The sequence below is a fragment of the Phyllobates terribilis genome, unplaced genomic scaffold (assembly GCF_046119375.1).
Source record: "Phyllobates terribilis strain yellow unplaced genomic scaffold, ASM4611937v1 Scaffold_1__5_contigs__length_1240528914, whole genome shotgun sequence".
Lineage (NCBI taxonomy): Eukaryota > Metazoa > Chordata > Amphibia > Anura > Dendrobatidae > Phyllobates > Phyllobates terribilis.
In genome coordinates this window covers 1023623467-1023646527 of record NW_027362761.1, presented here as the reverse complement: position 1 = coordinate 1023646527, position 23061 = coordinate 1023623467, and the positions used below count along the sequence as shown (strand labels likewise).

Here is a 23061-nt window from a genome sequence, read left to right as displayed (position 1 = left end):
ATTGGCGGAAATGCATACGCTAGCTCCTGAGTCCATTTGTGAAGCAAAGCATTCACCCCATAGGAGGATTCCCTCATTATTTAGGGAAAAAAATTTTTACACTTTCCTGCTGGTTTTGGATGCAAAAAGGTCTGAGGTTGACCCCATAGTCCCACTATTTTTTGAAATACCAACTGGTTTAATGACCACTTGTCCTGACTCAGCTGGTGGAGCCTTAGTCTGCTCTCTTGTTGTCTTTTCCTTTCAGATAATCTGCAAACAGGGACGAGATTCTCTTCTGCCACCGCCATGAGTTTCCGTGTTTCGGGCATCAGTGATCCGGACCATGGGCCCCCTTGTTTGTTTATATAGAATACCGTGGTTTCCTTGTCTGAAAGGATTTTTACGTTTCTGTTCTTTAGGCCGGGTAGGACTTCTACCAGTGCTATCCTGACAGCTGTTAGCTCCTTCAGATTCCAGGAAGACTGCTTCAGAGCCCATGACTACTGCCCCTGAAACACTGTTTTCCTCATGAGCCCCCCCAACCAGAGGGGCTTGCATCGGTGGTGATGACAGATAGATTCAGAATCTCCCAGGGAACTCCAAGTAAAAGATTCTCTCAACAGAGCCACCAGACTAGGGACTGCAGAGTTGCTTTTGACACATGTATTCTGCTGTCTAGGTGTCCCTTGCATCTTTTTTCTGCTTACAGAACCTCCCACTGGAGCGTTCTGAAGTGTGCTCATTCCCATGCAACTGCTGAGAGGCACGACGATAAGGACCCCTGGATGGACATGGCAGAGTTTGCAGAGTTACCATTGGGTTGTTGATCAGGGTAGAAACCATCTTTATTATTTTGGCTATCTTCTCCTCTGGGAGAAAAGAGCTCTGTTTGTGCACGTCCAGCAGTATCCCTAGAAAAACCTGTGTCTGCTCTGGAATCATCTTTGATTTCTTTGAATTTAACAGCCATCCCAGGGAGGTTAGGACGTTGGTCACATGATCCACAGCTCGACTGCAGTCTGAACTTGTCCTCCCCACTATCAGAAAGTCGTCTAAATATGGGATGAACAGTATATCTTTTTCTCTGATATGGGCAGACACCTCTGATATTTTCATGAAAACCCTCGGGGCCATAGACAATCAGAAGGGAAAGGCTTGCCAGCTTCCTTGGATGTTTACTGCTACTCTCAGAAATCGTTGGCGTTCCTGAAGAATAGGCACAAGGTAATATGCGTCCCGGAGATCTAATATTGCCATGAAGCAATTTGGGAAAAAGGCGTTTCACTGCTGCTCCTATTGTCTTTATTTTGAAATGCCTGATTTTTAAACACCAATGTAAACCCTTCAGGTTCACAATGGTCCTTTAAAGGAGTGGTCTGGTTTTTCCTGTAAAAAAAAAAAAAAAAAAAGAGAACTGTAGAATCCTCTCCCTATTTATGACTTCTGAACCCAAGTGTGGACCCTTTCTGTACTAGAGAGATGACTTATTGCTTTAAGGCCTGTTTTGCCTTTGATGACTGGATTATCGTAACCTTGAATTTTCTGGTGTCTGGGAGCTGAACTCTAAGATCCACCTGCTTCTTGAAATCTTTAACCAGGCAGGGAGAAACATTTTTAACCTTTCACCTACCTAGGGTCTGTTGTCATTGCCTTCTTGGTCTTTTTGTGGAATCAGCGGGAAAGGTATAGTTAAATCCTTTCCCTCTCCTTTGACCCTTCCATCTTGGCTCCCTGACTCTTGTAGAGGAAAACTGTCTTTTCCCTGAGGGACGAAAGGACCTCCTCTGAAAGGGATTAGAGGGGAATCCCTTCTTGGTATCCGCCACTTTTTCCAGTATTTCGTCTAAGGCTGGCCCAAAAAGGAATTCTCCTTGGCATGGAATGCGGCAGTTTGTTGTTTGTTCTTCAATTGCAGATCTCCTGCCCAGTTTTTACCAGAGTGCATGCCCGAGCCGTGAGCATTACTGCATCTGCAGAAGCGTCTGCTAAAAAATCCGTCGCCTTCTGAATGGTCGGGAAGCTGGCTAAAATTTGGTCTCGCGGGCATTTGTCCTTTACCTTAGAGTATAGCTGATCAAACCATATAATCAGTGACCTTGTTGTGCAAATTGTAGTGATATTTGGCTTGAATGCAGCTGCTCCTGAGTCCCGAGTCCCAGGCCCTTTTTAGAAAGCTTTCCGCCTTTTTATCTACGGTGTTCTTTTAGAGCCTTTAGTTGCCCAGAGGTAATGCTGATTTAAGGGACACACGAGAGATAGCCGCATCAATTTTTGGGGCCTTTTCCCAGCTTTCAGATATCCGCTTCAAAAGGGTACTTCCTCTTAACCCCTTTTAGAATGAAGCCTCGTATCTGGCTTCTTCCACTCCTTTCTTTTATTAGGGATGATGCGTTTTTATGCACAGGGAAACATTTGTTTCCTTCCCTCCAATCCCCTGAACATCATATACTGTATGGTTTTGGGCTCCTTGATGTCCTCACTATTCATTGTGGCCTTGACCAGTCTATCCGCATCCTCTGCAGGAAAACAAGGACGACCCTCACGGTTATCCGAGGAGGAGGATGAAGATGAGACATCCAAAAAAAAAAAAACCCTCTAATTCACCTTCTAATTCCTCATCTGAGCTTGTAACAAACTTCTCAGCAAGAGTGTAAGGGGTCCTATTCTTAAATCCCTTAAGTGAATTTCTGACCTCGGTCTTTACAATAGTTTCCAAGTTATTCATTAGGGATGAAGATTCTTCCGCTACTGTTCTCTCTATGCAGGGTTGACATAACTTTTTGCTATAGAATGACAATAGCTTAGTTTTACACAGAGCGCATTCCTTATTTCTTGATTTACACAGTACTTTCCTAGGCTTGCCCTAAAAAATATATGCAGGGGCACAGTATTGGATAAATTGAAAGAAAAAAAAACAAAAGACTTTTTGTTCACCTCACCCACCCCAGTAGCAGTCAACTACCGTGCATTGGTTGCAGGATCTTTGGCTTGACTCTCTTCCTCCATTCTTCCTACAAGATCACTGGTGGTGCAGCCAGGGATGGTTTGGGAGCAACACTTTTTACATGAATGGGTGCCATTTTCAAACTTCCCACCTCTGTGGCAGCTGTGCCCCTAGACACGCCCCCGGAAGTGACTTCAGACGCCAGCCACTTCCTCCTAGCGCCCATGTGAGCGCACTGTCCTGCCTCTCAGCATGGACTTCGACATGCTTTGAACGGAACACTCAGGGGCCCAGGCGAGCTTCTGCACTGCGCCCCCATCCCTACCACCCTTGGAAGATCCACCGGGAACTCCCACGATCGCGAGCTGCCAGGTGAGAGGGGATTCCTGCCTGCTGCTCTGGAAAGAGATATTGGATCTCCCCAGCATGCTGCAGCGCTTTACCATATTCCCCCACCCCCACCCCCACAACTAGGGGAGAATGGAGTTCCTGGCGTCTCCAGGACTGTAGATCTCCCTCCAACGACAGGAAACCACTGAAGCGGGAGAGACTCTGCCATTTAAATCTGTAGGTTTTCTGTCCTTAGGGTCGGATCCTCTCTTGTACGGTGCTGTCGTGGGGATGTGAAAATCAGTAACAAATTGCTCATTTCAAAATTGAACCTAACTTTTGAAAATATGTAGAACAGTGTTTTCTATGTACTATTCCATGCCTTTTCCCATCCCCTTCCATATGAATATTTTCCACAGCTTTGGATCATATGTTGAGAGGTAGGAGATAGGATATTGCCACCATGAGACCTTTCTGGTGAGTTATATTTATACACCTATCATTTATTCATAGGGATTCTATTTAGTCCACATTTCAGTCAAGTAATTCCATAACCATCTGTGTATGACCCATTTATCTTAAAAGAAATAAACAGCATGTACAGTCTACAGCATACTCTATGGTTATTTTTCTCATTTTCCAAATGGGGATGATGCCTGGTGTTTTGGGGATATATCCATATACACAGAAAACATTTGTATTCTGAACATCTTTCACAAGTGTACTACTGTGTACCCCCTTTTAGCCATATACCCAATGCATATAATTATTGCTCACTCATGCTGGGTTTGGGGATATACTCGGTGGGTAGGGATTTTTTTCCCCCAACTCTCATTGTATCCACCATAATGTGTTAAGGATCCTGTCTGCCAGTCATGGGTTAATAACTCTCTGGGAGGCACAACAACGCTCACTATTGACTCTGCGCATGCGCACTGTGCAATGGCATTGATCCTGCACTTGCGCAGGGAATGGCCTTTGACTGGCCGGCGATAACCACTTTCCTGACAATGAGCTGTGACGTGATTAGTGGATCGTACACATGTGCTGGGTGAGCCCTCTGATTGGCTGACATTTTTCTGGCGGGTTTTAACACTGTGCAGGCGCAAATGGCAATGGGCAATCGCTACAGTAGAGACTGATGTTCTCTTTTAAATCCCCACTTCAGAGTTTTGTTTTCCTGGCACTGGAGTGGCGCTTTAACTCTAAGCCCCTGGTCATTTACTCACCCTTTGGAGCCAATCCAGTCCCCCCACGGCATTTTGTGATCACAGCTTCTGGCCAGAAGTCAGTAGCTGCATCACATGCTGTCAATACAAGTCTATGAGAGCCAGAAAGAGGCTCTTAAGACTTGTATTGTAAAGTGACCTCTGCGCAGCTCCATGAAACACGAGCGCTGCAAGCATGTCACTTTTCGCCGAAGACCAATGGGAGCGATGCTAGAAACGGATAAACGCGGCAGCAGGAGAGTATCAGACAGGGGACTTACATTTAAAGCGCTACTATGGTGGAGAAATAAAAAAAAAAAGCCCGCTGGAGTGGTGCTTTAAGCTAGCGTCCATAATATTCCATTGTAGTTTGTTGGGGTTTGTTTTTATGGTGTTCACCGTACGGTATAAATGAGACCAAGACTGAGTAGAGTGATTCCATCTGCCTTATTATGGTGAATGCCTCTGTCGAGGATCATTGGTATTTCATGGAGAAAACAAGTATTCACCAAAACAGGCAAAGCAAATATTTATCTTTATCGTTTGGTGATGGAAAAAGCACATACAACACTGATAAAGAGGCTGAAATACCAAACATTTTATACAGAAAAATTTCTTGATGTACAAATTTATTTATTTACAACCTTAATACACTGTGCATTACTTTACTATAGCGGATACAATTTAAAGTTTATAGTAATGTCTTTATATATCTGATAATATTCAAAATAAAATAAAGATCAAAAATAAAAAGATTTAATCACTTTTTTCAGCAAAGTCAATAATTAAACCTTTAGTTAAAAATACAAACTTTATACAAAAGAAGCTTTGATAGAAAATGTTAAGACTTCTCAGTCTGAACCTAAAAAGTCCTAGAAATCTGTAGACATCTCACCATCGAAATATTGGCCAACAGATACCACTTTACTCAAGTTATTTGCATACAAACATTACCTTTACAATAGATTGCAGGTTGCAGTAATTGCATTATAAACATTTTGAATCTAAATTGAAAAATACTATTAAAAAAAAGAAATCTATATTTTTAACTCTGGAAAGGTGGACACACAACAATTTTTCACTAACTAGACTCTCCAGGATTTGGAGGAGCAGGGGGTGGTGGAGGCGGCGGTGGAGGTGGAGGTGGCAGATTGTACAAGTGCAAATTTTGCATATAAGAATAATGCAAGTTTTGGCCGGGCCAATTCATATCTGGTGGCGGTGGAAGCTGAGAAAATGCTTGCATATTACTATAATGTCCAAAGAAGTTTGGCATAGGGGCATGATAACCATTATTTGGCACTGGCATAGTATATTCTTGAGTATTAGCATTATGATAAGTAAATGACGGCTGAATCATATCCTGTCCTGGAAACCCTGAAGGGTAATATGGTTGTTGGTGGTATTGTCCATATGCATTTTCTTGTGACTGTGAATGCCGCCCTTGAGAGAAATGAGGTGCAGAACCATTTCTTGCATAATTTCTTGGAAATGTCTGAGCACCGGAGAACTGATTTGACACCTGGGCACTCGTTGCTTCAAAGGAAAAAAGAAACAAAAAAGTTAAAAACCAACATTGTAAAGAACTGATTCCTCATTACAACGGCATTTTCTCTCATAGCCTACAGCACTGTGCTGAGTGAGATCGTTATAAGTGCAAGGAAAGTAAATGGATGCGTAAGGACTACATTTTTTTTCCCCAACAGTACATCCAAAACCACTTGGGCATTGCACAGAGACCCTCAAGTTATACAGCAAATTATTTAACTTCCATTTGGTGGAATGAGCCCTGAGGACAGCAGCAGTAAACTCAAGGCATTAAAAATCCTGCTTAATCTAAGAAACCTCCACACCTGTACAATAGGTATTGTCTCACTGAACTGCGTGTGATCAATTCCACCGCTTTCCTCCTTAGTATTTCTTACATAGTGTCGATTATGAATGTAACATGGCCACAAGATACAATCCACTTACATGGCTTGTTCTGATCAAATTTTTGCTTCTTTTTTCCGGTGTTCTGAGCTTTTTTCTTCTGTTTTGCATCCCGTTCCTTTTCATCATCACTGTATTCTACAACCTTTAAATAAAAAGAAGTACATTTAATTAAAACAAGTGCTTACAGTTAAAAGGGGAGGAGTGAGATCTTTTGTTTTTATATTGATGATCAACCTTTAGACTAGATTAACATAAAAAAGGTGAGGGGCCAACACCAGATACCCCCAGTGTTCTCCGTGCACCATTTACATTTGGATGTCATCAGAATGGTGGAGGTACCGTATGTTAGACTCCCCATCTGCGTATAATGATGACATATCCGCGGGATAAATCATCATTTAAGAAGTAATGGCCAACAACTTTAAAGGGAACCTGTCACCCTCTGGGACTTATCTGACCTCTAATATGGGCATACAAGTGATAGAAATGTAAATTTATACATAGGCCTTATATTAGAGGTCTTGTTACTGTGAAATGTCTTTTTATTCATTGAAGTTTCTGATGTGTTCCCGTCCATGGGCCGGGATGAATGTAATGTTTCCCCCCTACACTGCCTTGTGACGTGCAGTTGACGCGGCTAGATCTCGCTCACTTCACTTTTTACAGAAGGTGCACTTGTACTATGTACTATGCAGTCATAGTACTGCAGGCATCTTGTGACAGGAAGTCACAGATGGGAAAAGCTCAGAATGGGCCTCTCCCAAGTGAAGTCTACTAATATCAATGAAATCTGCAATGGGCCAGGGCTCTGAAGAGAAGATCACTAGAGATCTCAGCGCTCAGACCTACAAACAAAACCCTCTAAGGCCAATGTGTTTAAAGACATTGTGTTTTTGCTGCGTCTTTTAATGCAAATTAAAAGCTACTTTTTTACAGTACCAGCAAAAGCTATGAGATTTTGGAAATCTCATGTACACGCTTGTTTTTATTTTTCTGACTGGACATGTTGCAGATGAAAAAAGGCTGCAGTTCTTAAATTCATTCATGCACTGTTTTTGCATCATTTTTTCACCCATAGAACGCCACAAAAAAGTGAAAAGTCGTTGCAAAAAATGCAACATTTTGGCATAGTTTTTTGGTGAACAAAACCAACTTTCATGAAATATGTACAGTATATAAAGCACACATTCTACACCAAAAAATGCTGGAAAAAACAAAAAAAAAAAACACGCAACATAAAACCGGGTGTTTTGAATGCAGTGTTTTTACTGCCAAGAGAATTCCGCGTGTGAACATAGCATAAGGGTATGTGCACGTTAAGTATTTCCTGGATTTATTTACACACGCCAAAAAAACTGAAGCAGTTTCAAACCTGCAGCATGTCAATTCTTTCAGCGATTTTCCACCCATTCTAATGAATAGAAAAAGAAAAATATATGCAACAAGCATGTGAAAAACGTATCAAGAAGTCTAAAAAGGTGCATATTTTACACAGTGTTTTTCATGCCAACTGATGTGTTTTTGATGCAGAAATTTCTGCTGCAAAATACCTTAAGGAAAGGGGTACCCAACCTGTAGCTGAGGAGCCACATGTGGCTCACAGGCTCGTGGCTGTTTGCCTGCTTGGAGCATGGTGTAGCAAACCGCTATTAAGAGCAGATCTCTAGATAGGGACTTGTGTTTAGCCCTCCACAGAAGAGCAGATCTGAATGGGGTAAGATAAGAACCCCTGGAGCTTGGCATACTGCCTTGGTGTGGTTTCGGTGGAAAGGCTTTGGCTGTCAATTTACCAGTAATAGGGGGCTACTGAGAGTGGTAGAGAAAAATTGGCGTGCACACAGTAGTGGAGGCGAGGTACATGTGGAAGGAGATTATTTAGTTATTTAGTCCCTGGCACATCTAGGTAGTCAAATTCACCGCACACGCTGATGATGAATGCAATTTTTATTATTTCAAAATAAAAGTGCAGGTAACATCAGCTCAAAACAATCATGAAGTGCAAGTTATGAGACATAACGTTTCCACCTGGTCCCAGGTCTTGTTCCCAAAGTCTCTCTTATTATGCAGATCTTGTTAATAAGAAGTACTGGTGGTCCCTGGTGGGGTAAAGCAGAGAAGTTGTGGCATCCTGGTGTGTGCACCTGTGACACTGATGTGTGAGCTGTGGTCACTGCATCTTATTAACAAGCTTAGAATGAGGAGAGCGACTTTGTGAACAAGACCCGGGACTGGGTCGAAACTTTACAGGTCACATTTATAACTTGCACTTTATGCTTGTTTTGAGCTGAAGTTACCTGCACTTGAATTTTGAAATAAAAAGAAATTGCATTCAGAGTGTGCGGTGAATCTGACTACCTAAATTACTGAAAGTGGGGCAGGAGCTGGATGGGGCTCGCGCCCCTCCCTCAGAGCGGAATGTGGCTCAAGATAAAGGTCGGGGACCTCTGCCTTCAGGGTATGTTCACTCGTGGCCTTTGTGTTCATTTTTCTTCAGCCAAAACCTTCACTTTTGGCAGCAAAAAAATGCTGCCTACAAAACGCAGCAAATAGCTACATGTTTCAGGCAGCTTACAAATGAGATTTGTCTATAGTACACATTAAAGAACTTGGTTTTATTCACCAAAATGCAGCACAAATGCTATGCAGGCTTTTTGGCGCTCATTGCATTTATGGGTGAAAAAAAAAGCAAAACAAAAAACGCTGAAAGAATTGACATGCTGCAGATCTTGCAAATCACAGCAGTTCTCAAATTCAGTCAAGAAAATAAAAAAAAGCTGTGTGTACATAAGATTTCTGATATCTCAGCTATTGCTGGTACTCAAATGCAGAGAAGAGAATGGAAAAAAAAAAAAAAGCTGCATGCAGAAAGGTTACATGTGAACTTGGCCTTAAACTGCTGTGCAACTGGCTGATAACAGAAAGCAAGTATTCAAACTTGGGTTAGATATGGTAGGCGTTCATTTCCCTTCTCCTACCTACTCATTGACATACTGGCAGATGAATACCCGAGTACCAGGCAGACTGCTCACCAAGAAAAACGCTGCTTATGAAATGAAAAACTTAGATTTCAGGTAAGAGGAGCACAAACTCTTTTGGTGCAAGGATCATACTCCAAGACTGTGCCACATAAAGAGAAAAAAAAGAGGGGTCGCTCACTGGTCTATTCGGGTGCTCTGAAGAAAAAAGTAATCTTCATTGCAAAAAGAACTTGGGCACTCCATACATGAATATATAAGAAATATTGTATCTAGACTAATTTCACTTTGAGAAATGAAGGTTTTTTGCGCATAATTTGGCCAATTTATGTGTGCCCAGGTGGTTTTAACTAGCTCTACCAGCCCATACATTGTAGGTTAAAAGCCCAAGCAGAGACATATTGTTCATACAGGCTTACAGCCCAAGAGTGGCATATCCAGTGGTAGAGTAGCGTAGTTTCTCATCATACGAAGGTGACCTTGTCGTGGTTGATGGGCACACATAAATTGGCCAAATTATGCGCAAAAAAACCTTCATTTCTCAAAGTGAAATTAGTCTAGATACAATATTTCTTATATATTCATGTATGGAGTGCCAAAGTTCTTTTTGCAATTGTGCCACATAAAGAGACAGCTAAAAAAATTTGATGAGAAAATTAAGAAGGGAACCTGTTACCATGAAGTTTCTATCCAATCTGCAGGTACCATGTTATAGCTCAGTGAAGCTGAGAAAATTGATATTTAGTTTTGTGAGAAAATATTCAGCATAAACTGGGATTAAATCACTTAATCCTCTGATCTTTCTAGGATTTTGGGTCTAGTGGGCGGTTCTATGAGTGACTGACAGCAGTCTATGTATATATGTGCATACAGCTGTATGTATGACTGACAGCTGTCAGTCGTGCATACAGCTGTATGTATGACTGACAGCTGTCAGTCACTGATGGGACCACCCACTGGACCCAAAATCCCAGGGAGAGCAGAGGTTTAAGTGATTAAAACCCAGGTTATGCTGAATCTTTTCTCACAAAACTATATACCGTAATTAATCGAATCCGCTTCCACTGCTCTATAACATGCTGCCTGCAGAACAAGTTCCCTTTAACTAATCTGACAAATACATGTTTCTGGTTCACAATTACTAAGTTTTTGACTTGGCTTTTAGGTCTACCTTCACAGTTGAGCAAAGTGTTAAAGAAAAGGGCACATTATTGGTGTGTGTGAGAGCATTTCAGCCATAATGTGATGATTAAAGAACTTAGAATGAAGAATTTAACAAAACGGTCTATCTCCAATGCCAAGATCATGAGTCTGAGATCTGGAAGCAGGGAGTGGGGGAAGGATGGTAAGAGAACTAATTTAGTCAACTGAATGGGTGCCCCTCCCATAGATTTATCATAGCAGTGCATAGCAGTGGATGCCTTTAAGCTAGTGTGGAAGATGTCCTGTGTCCAAATCCCACCAAAGACAACAACATCTGTAAAGACTTTGTATGTCATCATAGCGTTTGCATGGATTTCCTCCAGATTCTACCCACATTCCTAAGGCATACTAAGGCCTCACAATCTAATCTAATCCCCTAACAGAAACAGTGATTATATAGTCTGTAAAATATGATGGCATTATAAGTAAAATTAATACTATAGATAAAGCATTAAAAAAGTGTAAACAAAAACAGTGACATTAAACAATATCAGATTTAATCCCATTGAAATGCTTACTTACATCTACTGGTGGCTCTTGGTCATTTGTCCAAGAAGCATCAGAACCCTTTTCTCTATAAACAGGAAAGAGAGATTAGGAAACAATATAAAACAAAAATTCTTCAAAGATTACATCTTTCAAACCTTTTTTCATTTTAGTGGCTGGTATTAAATGCTACTAGTCATATTCTGTTGTTGGTCATATTACAGACCTAATCTATAAATGTTTTATTGGTATATGCCAGTGCTTCTCAAATTAGTAAAACATCCACCAGTTGAGGAGTACATTTAATTTATTTATTTAAACTCACTTATATAGCGCCACTAATTCCACAGCACTTTACAGACATCATCAGCACTGTTTCCATTGTTGCTCACAATCTAAATTCCCTATCTGTATGACTTTGGAGTGTGGGAGGAAAGCGGAGAACCGGAGGAAACTCACGCAAACACGGGGAGAACATACAAACTCCTTGCAGATGTTGTCCTTGGACCCCAGCGTTGCAAGGCTGCAGTGCTAACCACTGAGCCACCGTGCTGCCCTACATCCTAGATTACTACAGCCTGAGAAAGGTATCATGATTTAAGGGTAGATAAAAACATACGATTTTGGATTACTGATCACACTTTACATTTTTTTTTTTTTGGTTGGGTGGATTCCCAAGATCTAATAATGGCAACTCAAATTTCCAATGTGTTTTTCCTTTTCAACGTTTAAAAGCAAAGTTTAATAATTTTACTGTTTGATGGCTCAGACTTTTTGGGATCACGACAATAGCAAATGTTTATTATTTTTTATTTAATTCCTTTAGATTTGAAGGGTGAAAGGTTAAGCAATTTTTACACTTTTATTTTACAACTGCCATGGCAAATTTATGGTTCACAATGACAAGTAAAATGCTGCTGTCCAAGACTGACAGCAGCATTTAAATGGTTAAACTGCTACAAACAGAACCAGATACCATAACACAGATAGCCTGTGGCAGAGGCTCAGTCCCGAGTTGGCCTAATACTTTTTTTTGCAACCCATGAAGAAAATGCAGTCATATGGGCTGTATAGGCATTAAACATTCCTTCCATTCTAGAGAATGGAGAGTTTTTGTATTTTATTGGTTACAGCTTGTTGCATAGCTTACTGGCCACTACTGAAGTCTATCAGGTGGCCGTTTTCTAGGCAAAAAGCGTGGACTTGAAAGTGCCGCTCAGAATCGGACTGAAGCTGGTCTGGTCCGCTGATCCGATGTCCCTGCTTTCTCTGAAGCTCTGGGGGCAAAGCTGCCTTGGCCTGCAGAATAAGAGCGCACAGTTCAAGCCAGTAGCGCAACCATAGAGCTGGAAGAGTCAATTTTCATGAGCAGACAGGCAAGCAGGAAGCACGGAGGCAGGGGAGCAGTGCGCTCCTGATCAAAGAACATGAGACAACCCCTTTAACGTAATTTAGCTAATGTTTGGTTATTTTATTCGTTATATAGAAAATGAGTGGAAGCTACATCAACTGATCAGCTTAATTTTTAAACGGACTTAGAACACGGTAACAACAGGACCTCACCGCTAGTAGGTTCTCTCAAAACTACATGAAGATAAATGAATATATAGACTAGAAATTAAAGCGTTAAGCTGTGCATCTGAAATATGGCCATGAAAATAAGGCCCTTGAGCTTGTTCAAAAGGTTACTATAGACATGTTCCTGTCACTTACATAATGTGGAGAGACAAATGACTAAGCGTTGAGGTATGCCAATAGCAAAATGAAGACCCAAACTACACACATACAGGTCAGGTTTCTGGTAAGTGGGAGGATGAGCAACAATGGAAAATATCAGCTTAGCACCATGTCACTCCCAAACAATGAGCAACATCTTTTACGTGAAGGAGTATAGTTATCTGCTAATGAATTTTACACAAATCATTATCTATATTACATATCACAAAGGATTTCACAATGCTCAGTGGTTTATGATTTCATAGCAAAAAATCATTCAATTCTGGACTGAAGCCTACCCGCTACAAATAAGCTTGCCTCTAGGGACGCAATGGCTAAATGTACTGCTGATCTAGCAGAATATTAATTTTAAGATGGCTCTGGAATATTAATAAGAGCAAACAAAAGCACCATCGCAGATTAACATTTTCTCATACACACAAAGAATGAACTTTACCTTTCATTTTGTTGCAGAGGAAATTGGCAAACAATGAAGAAGTCTTTGGGTTGGTGAAGGTCACATTAATGTCAGTTCTTAAATCAAGCATGGTACGTCAGTGCTCCCCCCCCCCCAACGCAACAGTTTAATATGTGCAGCTAAACAACAATATATGATTATCATCTGTACTATACGAAATTACTACATTTGGTAAGATTACTTCTTGTTCAAATGTTTTAGCAAGACCTATACAAAAAGGTTGGATGATATACCGGTCCCCACCTTTATACTTTCAATTACCCAAGTGGCTACAGAAAATCTCCAAGTCTGGACTTCCTCAGAAGCTCAAGGACCATCATTGTCCCAGCACTGCCCTGAAGCTGTATATGTTGGATTCTCTTATCTTTCTTTACTACAAGCGTATTTACTGAAACCGACATATCGGGAAGGGGACAGGTCCTCCGTAAATAACTAAGGCTATGCATACACTAGTATAATGTTTACTGTAAGAATTGCCTCTTCTGAACCTTGAATCAGAAATATGCCCTTTGTCTGTGCGGCTATCCTGTAAAACTAAGTATTGTAGAACTCTAGAGGTTATAGTTAGCCAAGTAACATATCCATCTACTTATAAAAGTGGTCAAAGACCAAGGGCATATTTCTGATTCAAGGTTCAGAAGAAGCAATTCTTACAGTAAATAATATACTAGTGTATGCATAGCCTTAGTTATTTACGGAGGACCTGTCCCCTTCCCGATATGTCGGTTTCAGTAAATACGCTTGTAGTAAAGAAAGATAAGCGAATCCAACATATGCAGTGATGTATTAAAGTGAAGAGAAGTGCAGGGAGACCTAGAGAGGACATCAATTCATGATCATAAAATGTTAAGAGTTGGAAGGGACCTCCAGAGTCATCATGTCCATCCCCCTGCTCAATGCAGGATTCACTAAACCATCTCAGACAAATGTCTGTCCAGCCTCTGCTTGAAGACTACCATTGGAGAACTCACCACCTCTCATGTCAGCCTGTTCCACTGATTCATCACCCTCACTATCAAAATGTTTTTTTCTAATAATAAATCTAAATAGTAATCTAATCTGCATCTTCTCCCTTTCAGTTTAGTTTCATTCTCGTGTTTCCATATGCAAATGAGAATGATGGCATTTCATATGTCCTGATATTTCCGGTACTGGAAAAACCAGTACCAGAGATATCTGTGTCCGTGTGCACCTGTGTTGCACACGTATGACAATTGCATGCCGCTTCAGGATCACACGTTCCAGCGCTTGGGAATCAGTGGTACAGTGGTGAACGCTGCCCTCATCATTGTCCCCTGCTTGCGCTGCGATCAGTGCGAGCAAGGGACAATGTTGAGAGTAGTAGTCTGCTCCTACTGTGTCCTGATGTAAAAATAAGAATACAATAAAAAATCCTTATACTCACCTATCCGAAGATGTCCCCCGTTGTAATCCACCTGACCGCTCACGCCTAGCCGGGGAGAATGACTTGCTCCAGCGAGTGGTGTCCTGTCACTCACTGAGCTCAGCAATGAGAAGGGGCCCACTCGATGGAGCAAGTCATTCTCTCCGGCTCCTCTGCATAAGCAGTCAGGTGAATTACAGCGGGGGATAACTTCGGACGAGTGAGTATAAGGATTTTGTTATTTTATTCTTATTTTTACACCAAGACACAACAGGAGCAGAATACTACTCTCATCATTGTCCATTGCTCGCGCTGATTGCAGCGCCGGCAGGGGACAATGATGAGGGCAGCTGATTCCCAGGCGCCGATACGTGTCACACTGATGACACACGGATGTCATCTGTGTGTCAGTGCGGGACTTTTTGCAGCCTGTGCAGTGGGTAAAAAACGGACATGTCAGCGTGTTTTGCCCACGGACACACGGTCCGTGAAAACACACTGATATGTGCACAGACCCATATGATGATCCCTCTACACAGACATCCCTTCAGATATTTGTAGACAGCTATTAAGTCACCTCAGTCTTCCTTTTTGAAAGCTAAACAACATTTCCAGATCCTTTAACCATTGCTCATAGGAAATAGTTTGCATTCCTCTCACCATCCAGGTAGCTCTTCTCTGAACTTTCTGAAGATGACCAACTACCATATGTTCAGCAACTGGGGCATGAGATATGAAAAGTTATCTAGCACATAATTAGGCCTCATTCAGATGTCCTTGTTTTTCATGGATAAAACATGTACCTATTCTAGTCTATGGGGCTGCTTACATGTCTATTTTTTCCCCCGGCAGCGCGGATAATAAGTACCAGTACAAGTCTATGGGTCCATAAAAAACACAAGCAGCACATGGATGGCAGTGTGCAATCTGTGACCTAGCCATGTTTAACATTGCAAAGGATAGAAGTTTTTTAAATTTATTTATTCATTCGTAAAAGAAAAAAAACACTGATGAGATACGGAATCAAAACACTGATGACATGTTTGCGCACGTGAACATCAATGAAGCCTTAAAGAAAACCATCCAGAAACACTTTGGACCTCCTTTGGCTTTCAGTATCGCAGCAATTCAATATAATTTCAGATTTTTTTCTACATTTAATTGTCACCCATAATCTGTACAATGCAAATGAAAAAAATATGTACCGTATTTTTCGGACTATTAGACGCACCGGACCATAAGACGCACCTAGGTTTTAGAGGAGGAAAATAGAAAAAAAATCTATGCAAAAAATGTGGTCATGATGCCCTGTTAAGGGGAGGGGGGTCTGTTGCTGACACAGTTATAGGGGTAATGTCCCTCAATTCTGTTAATATCCTCTATCCTGGTGTGTATATATGGCCCCCCCTCATCTTGGTATGTATATATGGCTCCCCTCATCCCTCTTCCTTGTATGCTTGGTACTCCTCATCTTGGTTTGCTTGGCACCCTTTGATCCCCATCACGCTGCACACAAACAAAAACAAACAATTATACTCACCTCCTTGCTCCTCCAGCGCTGCGCCCTGCTCTGCAGCCGACAGAGATCTCACTGCGTGAGCCGCGCATGGCGTAACTGCCATGTGCCCTCACACTGTGAGATAGTCTACTGGAATAGTCACTGCTCCCCACGCCGGGACTGTGTGCGTCGGGAGCAGTGACCATTTACTCTCCTTAATAGCGCGCAGACTGTACCCGTAGCGCTACTCCAACACTGCGGTCACGTGTGGCCGCTATTAAAGACCATGAATATTCACTACAACCCACTCCTCATGGTTGTAGTCCCATGGGCGTGGGGAGCAGTGAATATTAATTTTCTTTAGCAGCGGGCACAGTGTAGGATGCAGTAGCGGGCTACTGCCTCCTGTGCCCAGCTCCTCCTCCGCAGCTCCCCCCAGATATATATATATCGGACTATAAGACGCACCCCCCACTTTCCTCCAAAATTTGAGGAAAAAAGTGCGTGTTATAGTCCGAAAAATAAGATTATCTTTTCAGGAGGAAAGACAAATTCAGAATTTTGTCCAATACTGAACACAAACAAATCCCCAATTATAAGACTGTGTTCACACTCCTGAAATAACAATTTTGTAATTTTTATTTTCCCCATGAAAATGATTTCAGTTTGTTTCTTGATGGACTAGTACATATTATGGGCGACATTAAAATGTGAAAAAAATTCTACAATTATTTTTCTAGGAATTCCTTTTTTTTTTTTTTTTTTTTTTTACTACACATGACAAACCGGAATTGTGCCATTAGGAGCAATTGTTCACTCTTCCATCAGACCACACTGGAGGAATCTACAAATTAGATGTTTTGGAAAAAACACTAGGGATATTAGATTCTGAACAATATGGGTGTCCCATATCTAAGAAAAGTTACACAAGCTGAAACCTTCGGCAACTAAGTGAACAGCGCACAGAAAATTGCTTTAGGCCAAGAAAACCTTTTAGATACAGATTATACATCGAAGACTATAGTCAACTGCGTGCTAACTGAAGAGAGTTTAATAGACTGGAGTATTCCTCCTTTTACTTGGAGTTGGCTGTATGAACATTGCCATGATTCAAGGCTCCTATATGGCACAGCTGAAGAGCAAGTATAAAATGGAAATACGAAAAGGCAATTTAGTGTTCCACCAGGCAGTGGCACTTGATTTACAAGAGTGCTGCTTTTCCTACATTCACATCTAGAAAAAGAGAAGTGTTTTGTACACATTATTATGTGCAACGGTTTTAACCCCTTCTCACTAAAGCCAGTTTTGACCTTACCGACAGTTTGTCGAATATGACATGTGTCACTGTGACAATTTTGGAAAGCTTCTACATGTCCAAGTGATTCGGAGATTTTTATCCCCTTAAAAACAGCCGTACTCCACAAAACTGTTAGGCTGTGTGCCCACGATGCGTTTAAGCGTTTCCGCAGCGGCAAAAACGCTGCAGAAACGCTTAAAAAAAACGCATGGTAGAAGGCCTGCCATGTTCCCCATTGCGGATAAAAACGCAGCACTACCAATTATTTTGTGGAAGAACTGTTTTCGCCGCCATTGACTTGCATTAGAACGCATGCATTCCGCTTCACTAGATAAGCACATGCGGAATACAAGCGTTCAATGTGCGCATGGTACCCAGGTCTAGAGGAGAGGAGACTCTCCTCTGGACCCGGGTACCATAGAAACTGTATAAAAAAAAAAAAATAAATAAAAAATAAAATAAAAAATTAAAATATTATACTTACCTTCTGACGGCCCCCGGTGTGCTCATCCTCCCTTGCCGGCAGATCGCGATGGACTGGAGGACCTATGCGGACGTCAGTCATGTGACGGGTCATGCGACGTTGACGTCTGCAGGTCCTTCAGTGTACCGTGATCTGCCGGCAGCCAGGACGGTGAAGCAAGACTCCGGGGGCCATCGGAAGGTAAGTATAGATTTTTTTTTGATTTTTAACCATTCTTTGGGGGTCACACTATATAAATCTATGCCTTTTGCATGGATCTATATAGTGTGACCAAGTTGACAAGCACTTTCCAAGGGATGCTAAAATCGCTTGGAAAGCGCTTGACAACCCACATGCAGAAATGTATGTGAAGAACGCTTTACATCCGCATGTCCCTGGCATGTACAATCCGCATGTGTTTTTTTCTGCCAGGGAGATGCAGAAACGCTCAGGAAAAAATCCGGAGCATTTCTGCATCGTGGGCACATAGCCTTAATGTCATTTACAAGATGTCAGCATTATGCTTTTAAGTTTAGCTGCAAATATTTTATATTTTCAAAGACATTACCTAAAAAAACGCATTTCAGAAAGTGTGTTAACCCTTCAGGAGTTTCAAAGAAGTTAAAAGCAAAGCAAAATAAAGATCTGAAAAATATTTTTTCCACCAAAATGTAGTTTTACCACCAAATATTTAATTTGCAACTGGTAATGAGAGAAAATGAATTTAAACAGTAGAACCCCGTAGACCACCAAAGAGACCCCAATTTGAAAACTATACCCATCAACAAATTCATCTATGGTCGCAGTGAGAATTTTGATGCTACAGGTAACATTAAGCCGTAAAAAAGCCTTAAAGGGAACCTGTCACCAGAAAAAAAAAAAACTGCAGATATAGGGTTAATCTGCAGGTTAAAAGCATTGTTAGCCGAATGCTGTGGGGAGAAAAGGAGCTTTATTCCCTCTGGCAGCGTCCTGGCTTCAGTCACGGCTCTGAGTATACAGGCTGTAACTTCCCCCTCGGTCATGACTGACAACCCAATGCTGAGCTGCTGTCAGTGCTGGGGGAGCAGTTACAGCTGCCGCTCTAGACCGGTGACTGAACCTGCGCCACCCCGGTAACTAAAACCAGAACGCTGCTGGGGTAAATAAAGTTACTTTTCATCAGGCAGCATTCGGCTAAGTGTTGGCGCCAGGCAGGTTAATAAAGTTTTTTTTTTTTTCTGGTGACAGGTTCCCTTTAAGTGTTGTTTTTGCTGCAAAAATTTAGTTTTAGTTATTCAATTTCACCTGAGAGTACTGTTGGGCACACAAGGCTCAAAAGAGAGGGAGCACCATTTGATTATTTGGAGAGGGAGCACCATTTGATTTTTTGTGTGTAAACTTGGATGGAATAGATTAAAAAAAAAAAAAAAAAAAATTACATGACTTTTGCAAAGCGAAGCTCACATACTCTTATGGGTACCATCTTGAGGTACTTTGTTCTGTTTTATTTGGATTTTGGGAGAGGAGCTTGCCAGAATTGATTTTTTTGTTGTTAATTATAATTAATGGCTTTTATTGTGTTGTATAAGTAACACGATAAGTTTACTCTTCAAATCAGTATCATTAAAGATACAAGATTTACATGGTTTTTAGTGTGCAAAAAGTAACACATTAGCACCTACTTTTTTTTAATTAATTTATTTTTAATACTTTCTAGGAGTACTAGAAATTACCTGAGTGGTCCACAAACAGCGTGGCGCAAACCCCAACGCACGTTTCGGACAAGAGTCCTTAGTCAGAGAACACTCCTGTCCGAAATGGGCATTGGGGTTTGCGCCGTGCAGTTTTTGTGGACCACTCAGGTAATTTCTAATACTCCTCCTCTCCCCACTGTGTACATGCATCCTGGTAACTCACATTATGTGACCATCTTTTAGTCTTATGTGGATGTAATCTTATCTACATTACATTGGTATATTCTTTGCATAATTCCACATGGCTTTTACCTTCCCCTTTTCCGGTCCCCTTCTTCCCTGTGGAGGCACTTGTATACTGTCACCACTATGATACATACACATTGACTATTAGGTGACAGTATACTTATGGTTTTCTAATATTCTGTACAATTTGGTTTCATATTAATACATACTACATAAACTGGATCATTTTGATATATACCATTTGTACGTAGTGTTATGTAGTATTAGTTTGACCCTTTGTTATAGATCCAATAGTGTTATATATATGTATATTATCTTCTTTGTGGTCTCTTTTGTCTACACTTTGTTTTTGACTTGTAATACGTTAGTGCGAGCACTCTTGTGCGTGTAGTGCCACTATACCATTTGTCCAATAAAGTTTTTTTAGATTTCCGAATACTTGCCTTTTAATGATTTTTGGAGCCAATATTCGGTGTTACGCTCTGCTGGTTGTGCTTTCATCTGAATGGTCTGCCATTTATTTGTCCATATAGCAAACATATATAAAATTCTATGGGTTTGAATAGCCTATTAGGTCCTTCTAATTTTATTTATATGATCTGCTTCTTCGGAGCCTGTAAACAGAGACTGGGGCAATAGCTGAGAGAAAAGGACAACAGCTCCCCTTCATTTGTTTGTCCTGAACCTAAAAAAAATATCTTATCAAAAATATATCACCCGTTTACATGGGCAATGAGCTGCAAAATGATGATTTTTAAGCAAGCATTTAAAAAAAATATATCACCATTCGATGAATGAGAATTTTGCTGGTCTGTTTAGACGGGGCAGATAGTTGGAAACAAGCATTCCTATAACTCATTCCTCGATTAGTGGCTCATCTACAGGGGTCACAAGAGTAGGGACGCACTGTGCACCTTGAGCCTTAACCCATTACCTCTGAAGCCAATTTTGACCTTCCTGACAGAGCCCCATAACTCTGGAATGCTTCTCCCACTCTTATGGATTCTGAACATGTGTATTTGTGACACTTTGTACTTTATGATTTTAGTACATTTCGGCTCATAAAATCTGCATTTATGACAATATTAGAATTTGGGCAAAAAATTTGCTACATTTTCAAACTGTTTTAAGAGGAAAAAATATGTTGCATCTCATAAAATATTTAAAAAAGCAACATTTCCCATGTTTCTATTTTTTACAATACTTTCCATTTTATTTCTTTTGTTCAGTTATTTTTTAAAGATGTTAGACGTTTAGAAGCAATTTTATTTCTTTTCAACAAATGTTGCAAACTATTCAGTTTTAAAGTGATTTTGATGGGCCTGTGCATCAGGGAACCCCCCCCCCCCCCAAAAAAAAATGCCATTTTAAAAACTGCACCCCTCTAAGCAATGAAAATTATATTCAAGAAATTTAAGCCTTTGGGTGCTTCACAGGAATAATGCAAGTGGAAAGAAAAAAAACATTCAAATATTACTTTCAATTAAAATGTTGCTTCAGCCTCAAATTTTCCATTTTCACAAGAAGTATTGAGAGAAAATGCACACCGAATGGTGGCTGGAATCTACAGTTTGGGCACAGAAGGGAAGGAGCGCTACTTCTGAAGGGCAAATTTGGCTGAAATTGACTGTGGACTTAGGGTATGTGCCCACGTAGTGTTTAACAAGCGTATTTGATGCGGAATTTCCGCAGCGGAAACGCTTGTAAAACGCTTTTCAATCCGCACCAGATGGTCCCCAATGAGAATCCGCAAGTTCGATGCCCATGCTGCGGATTTTTCCGCAGCGTTTTTGATGCGCACAAAAATCCGCAGCATGTCAATTAATTTTGTGTTTCCGTTGCCTTTGCAATGCAATAAAAAACGCAAGGCAATTCCGCATGTCGAAAAACGCGCGATAAACGCTTGCGAAATTTCGCATGCGTTTTTTCCGGGAGAGGACATGCGGAAATGAAACGCAAATTTTCCGCTTCATTTCCGCAACGTGGGCACATAGCCTTAGTGTCACATTTGCAGAGCCTTTAACGTGCCAAAACAAAATCCCCTGCTCATCCTCAAAACGACCCCCATTTTGGAAACTACACAAGGAATTCAGTTAGGGGTGTGGTGAGCATTTTGGAATCACATGTGCGTCACAAAAAATTTATAACATTAGGACGCAAAAACTAAAAATGTTGCTTTAGTCACAAGTTTTTAATTTTCAGAAGAGGTAGAAAATGAAAATAGACCCTACAATTTGTAAAGCAATTTCTCCTGAAAGCAGCAATACCCCAGTTGGGGTCTAAATCTTCTGTTTGCGCACATGGCATGGCATGAAAGGTGTGCTATTTGACCTGACTAGATTGCGGATGTCATATCGCATTTGCAGAGCCCTTGAAATGCCAAAGCAGCAGAAAGCCCCGGAAGTGACCATAACTTGGAAATAACAACCTCAAGGAATTAATCTAAGGGATGATCATTTTGATCATGTCGATGCTTCACAAATTTTATAATGCTGGGACTTGAAAAATTAAAAAGGTATCATTTTCACAAGCCTTAATAGGAGAAAATGGACGCCAAAATGTGTAAAGCAATCTCAAATGTGGCAATACCCAATATGTGGTTGAAAACTACTGGTTTGGGCACAAGGCAGGGAACGGAAGGGAAGAGCGTTATTTGTGTGGTCAATGCATCAGACAACTAGCACATTAACTGGCGGGATGCATTTCATCACCACGCCAAGTTATCTCTTACTTCTTTGCAAACGAATATAAACCTATGTAACCATATACAAGATGATGAAAACAAGGGCTCTTTTCAGTGTCATGATCACATACCTTTTCAATACATCGGGAATTATATACTGGGTAAAGTCCTCAACAGACGGAGCAAAACACATGGTATCTTTTATCTGGATTCCGCAGGATTCAATGTGATCTTTAGAATTAAAACGAACCACATAAAATGGATGTGGAACTGGTCCAAATATCTCAAAGATCTGCGAAACATCAAAAATATTAATCAGTAGCTGATTGTAAAAACAGGTGTCCAAATAAAATGTGATACATCCATAATACAGACGATACTAGATAATTTTGCAGTTGAGAGTCCTAAAGTAAACTCTCCAAATGCTAATAAAAATTCCAGCCAGCTATTGTTCATCACTTTTTTTTCATTATAAGGAAAAATTGAAAACCTCTCAGCAAGATATAGACAAATGGAATAAATATACATCCTAAAACACATTGATTCCTTCCTCCAGT

General features: G+C 40.9%; 1 protein-coding gene across 1 annotated transcript in view; it reads right to left on the bottom strand.

The window, feature by feature from the left end:
* Positions 1–4980: 4980 nt before the first annotated feature.
* The window catches only part of NAF1 (nuclear assembly factor 1 ribonucleoprotein), a 55090-nt gene continuing 37009 nt past the window's right edge, over positions 4981–23061 (bottom strand). Inside the window, exons 6-9 of the mRNA XM_073656396.1 lie at positions 22636–22796; positions 11100–11151; positions 6439–6541; positions 4981–6000 (exon numbers count right to left, since the gene is read on the bottom strand). Coding sequence (XP_073512497.1) covers positions 5546–6000; positions 6439–6541; positions 11100–11151; positions 22636–22796 — 771 coding nt within the window. The 3' untranslated portion in view covers positions 4981–5545. The remainder of the gene's footprint in view (positions 6001–6438; positions 6542–11099; positions 11152–22635; positions 22797–23061) is intronic.